This window comes from Hordeum vulgare, chromosome 2H (assembly GCF_904849725.1).
Source record: "Hordeum vulgare subsp. vulgare chromosome 2H, MorexV3_pseudomolecules_assembly, whole genome shotgun sequence".
Lineage (NCBI taxonomy): Eukaryota > Viridiplantae > Streptophyta > Magnoliopsida > Poales > Poaceae > Hordeum > Hordeum vulgare.
In genome coordinates, this window is record NC_058519.1 from 3,033,572 (window position 1) to 3,043,051 (window position 9,480).

The 9,480-nt window shown below is 40.1% G+C and overlaps 1 protein-coding gene across 1 annotated transcript; it reads left to right on the plus strand.

Moving 5' to 3' along the window:
* The first annotated feature begins 1,950 nt into the window (after nucleotides 1-1,950).
* On the plus strand, nucleotides 1,951-6,663 carry LOC123429035 (formin-binding protein 4-like). The gene is made up of 3 exons (XM_045113103.1): nucleotides 1,951-2,239; nucleotides 2,556-2,743; nucleotides 6,075-6,663. Exons 1-3 carry the CDS (start codon nucleotides 2,007-2,009, stop codon nucleotides 6,323-6,325), a joined length of 672 nt encoding a protein of 223 aa, XP_044969038.1. The 5' UTR covers nucleotides 1,951-2,006; the 3' UTR covers nucleotides 6,326-6,663.
* Nucleotides 6,664-9,480: the final 2,817 nt, after the last annotated feature.

Sequence of the window (9,480 nt, forward strand, 5' to 3'; positions counted from 1 at the left end):
AGATAGAGAAGAAGGTACTCCATGATGCGCCAATTAAATTAGGAAGAAGAGATATGTGGTAGTCCGAGAGAGATGATGCGGAGGAAGCTCTTCTTCATTGAAGATCACACTTGTGCTTTTTGTGAGAATCATATCTTGAAAACAATAGACCATTGGTTTTTTCACTGTCCATTTGCAAAGGTGCGATGGGCATATATTTGTACACGTTGGGACCTCTGTCCGTTTGTTTTATGTCGGATTGGCTATGCCATATCTTCCATTAGCTAATACTCCTCCGTTATATAATATACTATCTTTTTTTTGAGTAGGGCATTTTGGAGCTCTATTTTTAAAATCCCACAATTCATCAAAATTTATATTTTTACATTTCAAAAAATCTGAAAAAGATACATATATACATGGAGGCATAACACATATGTGTGCAAACTTTTAGAACAAACTACGTTGGAACAAGATCTGTGCAAGAAAGACAAATTTGTGGCTTTTCAACCCATGATACTATTCATCTCAAAAGTTCATGAATTTGTTCTTTTTGCATAGATCATATCTTAAGGTATTTCATCTTGAATTTTTGCACACATATACATTTCATTCTTGTGTACTTGCATATTTTTTCAGTTTTTTTTGGAACAAAATATTTTAATTTTGAATTTTTCAAAAACAAAAGGTGTCATGGAGCCCGAGCTCCAAAAGGCATTTTTCTTTTTCTTTTTGCACTAGTATAATGTTGAAAACGCTCTTGTATTATGAAACGGAGGGAGCAGCTATCACGCCTCTGCTCTTGTCACTCCACCTCCTCATGTGGCATCTCCTACGCTACCCTTGGCGCTACACTGTCTCACCCAAGGAGCTCAACCTCTCATCTCAAACCACAAATGCCGGGATAAGGAAAGAGAAGAAAATTCTTTGACCCACTAATGAATAAACCTTTTTTTTTGTAGGGGCACTAATGAATAAGCCTAACTTGTCTTTCTCTATAACACAATACATACGCAGAAGTTGATATATAGGTACATGCATTCACCCTTGTGAACGCACGCACACACACCTTATCTATATGGAAATGTCTCCTCCCACAAAGGCACATTCGCCGGAAGTCCTGAAATAAAGCAAGAAAAATACGACCACCGGTAAGTATAGGACTTAAACCCTAATGGGCTAGGGATACCATTGTCCTTTGAACCATCCAACCACATGTTGCCCATCCAACCACATATTGACGCGCGATAGACCCAACTTGTCATTGTCTATGTATAACTGAAAATACAGTGGAGATTTTAGTAATTTGTTAAAATTAATAAGCCCATCCCTCACCCAAAGACATGCGAAAATTAATAATATTTTTAAATTTAACTTTTTTTATGTATCATAAAACATTCTTATTTAATAGGTTATGTTTTCTTAGATGCAGGGATGGTGAAAGTCCTCTTCTACTCCCGAGCTTGAATGAATTTTGGATGAACAGTAAAATTAAAAGAAAAATAGATTACAAAATCTGAATTTTTTTGTGCCAAACTTTGTCAAATGTTTTATATGCTTGTAAAATTCATCCTAAACGATATTCATGGAAGTCATGAAGAAAGTCAAAACCCCAAAAAAAATTAAATAGCATCTTTTTATTTTTTAACTACGAACATATTTCATAATGAAATTTGGCAAGCACAAAAACATTTGTCAAAGTTTATTAAGAAATTTAGAACTTCTTTAATCCATTCAAAGCATTTGAGTAACTGTCTTAAACTTAGTATAATTTTATATTATAGCTATTACAAAGTTGAGAACACTTATTTTTAGTACGGAGAGAGAACTACACTGTTTTCTTTCCGAGTAAGATATGACGGGTCAGAAAGGGCCCACGTCCCCCTTAAAATTGGGGCCCACGTGACAGCCACTAGACGCAGGGAAGTCATAAGAAGGATAGGGCCCACAAGTGGAACTAGACTCGTGGGGTCTCTCTCTTCCTCTCCCCACTTCCTGCCCCGCCGCCGCCGACGACGACGACGAAAATGCTGGCGGCTCGCCGCCACGCCGCCTCCACCTCCGGCCCCCTCCTCCTCCGTCGCCTCTCCGCCCAGCCCAAGCCCAAGGCCCCGTCGCCTCCACCTCCTCCGCCCACGCCGTCGGACGAGGGAGCCGCAGCGTGGGCCCGACGCGCGGCCGCGCTCTCGCTGCTGGGGCTCACCGGCGCCGTCGCCGCCAGCGCCTTCAGCGACCTCTCCGTCTTCCTCTCCTGCTCCAGGTCCAACCCCCCGCCCGCCCACTCCCACCCCTATCGCTCGTCTCTGTAATTTCTCCCCGTGCTGACGGGACGTGGAACCCAGATGCACCCAAGAACACAACTTGTTGCGCGGATTCGTTGAAATTTCGGTGTTCGTCTCCACAAGTTGGTACCGCTCTGCGTGTACTTCTCGATCTCTCTGTCTGCAGCGCGTGGAATTTGTAGCATGCCTGCTCCGCCTGCTCACAAATTTGCCTTCTTTTGTTGTTTACCAAGACAAGAAGAGGGGAGTGTATTGCCGGGGCTAACTCTGCTTTTGCTGCACTTGTTGTTGCAGCCAGGCAATGGAGAAGGCTACCCAGAACAAGCAGGTAGCGAGCGCGATGGGCGAGCCAATCAAGCGGGGTCCCTGGTACAGCGTGTCCATCGCCGTGAACCGCGCGAGGCGATCCGTCTCCTGCACTTTCCCGGTGTCGGGGCCCCAAGGCGATGGGCTTCTCAAGTTCAAGGCTGTTCGCTTGGGAGGTGTGTGCCGGTTGACGACCTGACATCACAATTGTGTGTCTGATTTCATAAATGAATGAAGCATGATTCAGATAAATCTTTGCCAGCAGTTATCATAGCTATAGCAATTGTTGCAATGGTAGGCTGTAGAATTACATACATAGATTCTTATAGTTGCTCACTAAAGTTACATGGTTCAAATAAAAGTTGACCATGCTGAGGATTTGTATTGAGCTTGAGCCTGGTGTTCACTATGCAACATCAGTATTCTCACAATCCTTTTACAATGTAAAAGAAATAGTGAAACCCAAATTCTACCCTTGTTGTCCCAGTAATTATTGAATTATTCGTGATTTTAACAACATGTTTCAACACCGTGTAACAAATTAATTCTGACTTCTTCAATGAATCAAGCCGCGTGATTGGACTGTAGGCTATGCATTTGATAGTGACAAGAACGGTACAGTTACAGTAAACTATCATATTGGAGCAAAATACAACAACGGCCAACGGCCATAAAGATCAAGTATTTGGCAAAGTCAACTGGTGCACATCATGCTTATACATACATAAGTACATAACAGTTTAGGACAGATATAGGCTGTAGAATGAAATAGCTTAAATTATATTATTTGTTCACAAATTTCCATACCTAGTCTCTCTAGTGGTCTTCTGAATGAGCGGCTATAGTATTGCGATAAAGATGGTAGTCCAGCTAAATCAAATACGGAGTATGAGATTAAAACAGGAAAGTAAACTTGTATGACAACTTATCTGAAGTAGTGATCAAATTACTGAATATGAGTGGCACCACCAGCTATAGCAAGGCAACGCACATTGTTGGCATTATACCATGAAGCCGATATGCTCCACCTATGTTGTGGTTTCACCAACTCGTCCCTCGGGTATATCTCTGATATATGGTTTGCGCAAGAAACGTGGAAATGTAGCATTACCTGCCTGTGGACCTCGCAAGTGAAACCATATGATTGATGTGGGATATCTGTCTTATGGTATGACGCCATGAACATGCCTAGTCTTGCTGGATAGCTTCGAATGCTGTTGGTATGTGACTATTGTGGATGAATTAGTATAGACTATAGTAGTTTAGTTGCCATATAAGTAGTTCTGTTTAAGTCCCATCTTCCCTATCACCTAGCTAAGCAGGCAACTACAATGGTCGGACAGAATGTTTATAGCTACAATGCACACATAGTTCTTGTCCTATCCAGTCTAATGGTATGTTATACTCGTGTTGGGTTTGATATCAACAATGTAAACATGTACATGTCTCATGAATAAATCCCCCCTGTGGGGGGGGGGGGTATATTTTTCAGTGTCGGTAGCTTCGACAGGAAAGTTAGACATGAAAATATGGGAGCAATATATTACTCCCATAAACTAAGTCAGATGAGTACTCCCTCCGTTCCTAAATATAAATCTTTACAGATATTTCATTAGTGGACTACATACGAACCAAAATGAGTGAATCTACACTCTAAAGTATGTCTATATACATCCGTATGTAGTCTTCTAGTGAAACCTCTAAAAAGACTTGTATTTAGGAACGGAGGGAGTAGTATTTAACCAATGTTGTACTGTCATCAACTGCAGTATCTACCATTGATACCTGTAGTAGGGATGCAGGGCGACGTCCTGCATAAGCCCACAAAAGTAGGAATTAATTCAAACTCAACCAAATTACTAAACAAATGCACAACTAAGCTGATCTGTTTTAACCACGAAACAGTGCGGTTCGGGTGCCGCCCTGCATCCCTACCTGTAGGTAGTACTAACTGTCTATTCTTAACTGCCTTGAACATTTTTGGTAAAATTTTAAATGTAGAGCTATAATAGCAATATCTATATTAGTGTCAGATTAGTTGGTGATATGACTTGAGCCATTAGTGTCCAGGTAGCAATATAATTTCAAGCTACGGCATTCGATGGGAATAGGTCAAGATGTCTTTTGGCATGTGGTCTTGTTAAATTTGCCTGCTATATGATCTTTCTGGCCATTGGGCCCTGTTATGGCGAAACAGAGCACATGAGTTTTTCAGTTATTATTAATGTAATTCCATTGTTTTGTCACTATTGTTCTACATGTGTTATGGTTCTTCACGTTGTATAACATTTCTGAAATGGTATATTAAGTTAACAACACAATTTTCATCAATTATTCCCCCTGCATGGTCTATGACTCCAAACCTTGTTGTTTTAGAGGAATACCAACTATGTTAGTAGTAGAATGGATGGGGTTGGGATGGATTGACTATCTGGTTCGGGTTCTGACAAGCTATTGTGAACAAGTATTTACACAGCTGGGTCAACCTCATGGATCATTTTTGTGGACAATCTTAAGAGTGCTACAAAAGAAATCTTAAAAAAAGATTTAGTATGAAAAACGCTTTGGGCTAATTTTGTCATATAGACCAAAGGTGCAGTGGGCTGGACTTGTGCCCAAAGTACCAGGTAGCTCTGTTTGTGGCTTTGTTTCGATGGGCTAGATTGCAGTGGAATCTAGCAGGTTAGTTCTTAGATGCATATATATACAAGGGGCTGTACTAGAGTTGGCCTATTACTGGACACATTCATGCATATTCAGTTTAATCTGTTGCTTGTTTTTTCACTGTGACACTGCCTGAACTATTAAGGGCTTTAATTGATCTTCAGTTCTCGCTGTAATAACTAGTAAGTCTGTCTAGTTTTCTTGTTTGTGAATTCCACTACACAGCGGGTAGATCTGTGTTGGAAAGATGAAGGGCACACCATTTAATTTTGGATACAAAACAAATCTGTGTTGATCTTTGAGCATTGAAATAACTCCACATTAACGTACTGTGGTAGATTAATGTTTTAGACAGCTTACTAAAATGAAGACACTGATGAATATATTATATCTAAGATAATTGCAAAATGGGTGAATAAACTATGTTAAAGATTGGTTAGTTAATTTTGTGCTTGGGTCTCATTTGACCTTTAGCTTTTAGCTTCATGGGTCAGTTTGATATTGCAATAGCTGTTGTAGAAGTCTTTTTTTTTATCATATCCTGTTTTTTGTTATATAAAATAATGAATAGCCGTTTTTTCAAGAAGAAACTGTGATGAGAATATTTGCTAGGATTGTCAAAGATTCTGAGTTACCGAAGCTAATTTTACATTTACCACAGCACATGGCGTCGTGCAAAGATGGTAGAAGTCAGCTGCTTGGCATCGTTGTACTCTGTTTTTGCAGATATATTTCTTGATGAAAAATGCCGATTCATCTTTTCTACTTTCTGTTTATCTGCCGTGCATTTTGATTTACCATGACGGCCAAATTCTTATTTGTCTCGCATCTGTTTCCTTGCAGAGGAATCATGGTTTCAGTTTCTACAGCGCAGCGACTGGGAGATACTCATAATGGACGCCATCCTTGACGTTCGTACCAAAGACGGGAAGTGCGAGACAATGAGGGTGGCGGTTGCAGACAACATGCCAGCTCCACCACCACCACCAGCTGACTGCAGGTCGTGCAAGCCCCAGCCAGCGCCGTCGCCGAAGCCTCCAGCGGTGCCTTCTCCGACACCTACAGCGGCGCCACCTCCGACTCAGGGGAAGTGATGATCATCTGGAGACGTACGTTCTTCGGCCTGTAGTCTGAACATAGCTAGCTAGCATGGAGTGATTGTTTTGCCATGCCTCATTCCGGGGAGAGTGAGAGAAATAAAGTAGCGCACGCTGGACCAAGTAAACAGGAAATTCGGTCGTTTCCTGAAGCGATTGGCAGATGATACGGCATAGAATAGATTACAACATTACACGGGTGTTTGTTTCGCATACTGCGAAATATCTCACAAGACAAGAACTGTCTTGGGACTTACTCGCAAACAAGCTCGAATTCTTTTGTTGGTTCATCATTCATTCATGATATACTTATTTTGCTGGTTGCGGACTTGCAATGCGCCTGTCTGTAATGATGCATGCTGATACACAGTTAGAGAGAGTTATGCATGCCTAGTTATCTCATTTATGTTTTGGACCTCCTGCTCATTTCCCCATTCCCCCTGGTCCAAGCTCGGAGGATTCAGTGGCCCTGTGATGCCGCCTTGGCTTCGAGGTGATCTGCGATCGCCGTTTTTTGGGCAGGTTTTATTCTCCGGCCTCCAGCCACTCTCACGAGCTTGGCATGGTGATCAAGAGATCCTAGAGGTGTGCCCGATCCTTGTCATCGACAACCCGTGCTTGTGCCCGTTCCTTGGCAAGTGCTCAGTGCGTCCTATCTGGTCATCACGCCGGCTCGTGCTATCAACCATAAGTAGGGCACTCATCTACACGAGCATACACTCATCTTTATGAACACACACACATAGATCCTTTTCGTATGAGCATTTTCGATAAACTGAACCGACACATCATTTTAAGATTGACGAAGCCGTCATAAATATCAAACACCAATGTCAAGTCTGGAAAATTAAACTCTGATGGACATGAGATACCACTGTCCTCCAACCATCAAATCACAGCTTGGTTCGTGCATTTTTTCTTCATTGAATCATGTTGTGTGCATGACAAAACGGCAGATGATTATTAAATGGTGACTAAATCCAGCTGAAATTGCGTACGATTGAAAGGGCGGGAATGAATCTGGTGCACTGGGGCAATTAGTGCTACCGGTGCACTTGTCCCCCATTTCACATTAAAAAAACGTAAAGTAAACTTCAGATTTTTTTTAATATATATTGACATAACATCAATGTATGTTATCACAAAAGTTTAAATCAGAATTGAAAACATTGCTCGAGATAGAAAAATGACAAATTTGACATCAATGAGCTAGTGGGCCGAAACTGAAGCCCAACTTGTTTTATGTACTACCAATATTAAATTTGTAATTTTTGTATCTCTAGCAATATTTTGAATTTTGATTTGAATTTTTATGACTACATACATTGATATTGTGTCAATGCACTACATATTTTACAGATTTTTTCAAACATTTTTTAATGTGCAACGGGGGACCGGTGCACCGATAGCACTAATTGTCCCGGTGCACCAAATACATCCCCTTGAAAGGGCACCAGACGCTGGATTTCCCGGTTGTGTAAAGATCGGACACTAAAGTGTTGTGTGAGTTGTATTGTTTTCCATTTTTGATTGGATGCAACATGTGGCAGAGTGGGTGCTCGGGAGAGGAAGGACTTCTAGGTCGAGTGATTGGCCTCTCCCGTGTAGTTTTTTCTTTTCATTTTTTATTCTGTGACAATTTTTGGGCATAGCGAACGAGGTTTAGTATACTATTAGGAGATAATGTATAAAAATTGAGATGGACATGACGTGAAACACATGAGCCCGTCGCTTATCACAAATGATTTCAATTTTAAATTCATCTATTTTATTTTATATTGTGCGTCAGCTGAATTCAAAACAGACTACTCGAAAAGAAAACAGTGTGAGAATGGGAGAGACACTGGAAGACCCAACGAACTAGGCACAAACTCTCCTAGCTACATTGTCGTCACAACCCTCTCTCTTGATCTTGTTTCAATTCTCTCCATTTTCTCCATCCATCTGAAAAGCGTTGGGAGGGAACTCGTGGCCGACCTTATTGTCGTTGGCCAAATCAAGCTGGTGGAGCCGACACTCGCCCCTTCGGTATCATTCGCAGCGGTGTTATATTTGTACCAATGTCGTTCACTTTATATATGTATTTTTTTGGATCTCCCATGTTTGATATTCTCTGCAGCCAATTCCCACGTCCGTAAGCATTTGGGGTCGGGTATAAAATTACATGTTTTTTTCTTTGTTTTTTGCTTTGTGGTACTGCTGTCGGCATGTATGGATTCAATGGGGCAATGTGTAGACGGGTGTGTGCTGAGCAAGTGTTGATTAAAATGTGATATCTTTTATTTTTTGTCATGCGAAATTACATGACTATTTTCTAGGCAAGTAACATACTCAGAGACTACTCTCACATGTGCCCACCATCTCTCACTTTCTAAAGATGTCAAAAATAAAATAAAATAATTATGTTTAATTAAAAAAAGTAGAATTTATAACAAACTTTTATACATCCACTATTTTTATTTTGTTGTAGTTTTAATGATTATATGTTTATTTTTTGAAGTATCTAACTATATAACTTTATTGCTGAATTTTAGTCATAATTGTTTTTTTTACAGAAGTATAATTTTACACTGCGCTAAATTTTTGTTGTTGATGTAATGCATATTTTTGCAAAAGTACATTTGCTCTGCGCTAAATTTTCATATTGTAAGAAAATAATCCTTGAATTATTGTCATGTGTGTGCGCGTGTGTTAATTTATATTTGATATTCTTAAATATAATGGTAGATATATTTAAATCATATGATCAAACAAATATCACAATATCAATCTCCAGTGTATGATATGCATAAACTTCTAGAGTATAAGTTGAGTCGTTGTCATTGATATTTACTTGAATTTCGTGGTCAAATATATATGTTATGTAATTTACATTTGTTACAATGGTAAGGTTAAGCATGTAGTAGGGCCTTTCGGACCCGGGCTCATCTCCTCCCGCCTATAAAAAGTAAATTAGAAAGAAAAATAGCAATAAAATGAAAAAAAATCTAAATTTTTTGGGGGTCGTATATTTTCCCGTGGAGTAGGCGCGTGCAAAATTTGAAGGTGGAAGGAAATTTAAGGAACTCTCAGCAAAAAATACAAATCCGTTCTTTAAAAAACTTCAAAAAAATAACTGTTCGGGAGCTGATTTTTTTTTTCCTTTGACAGCT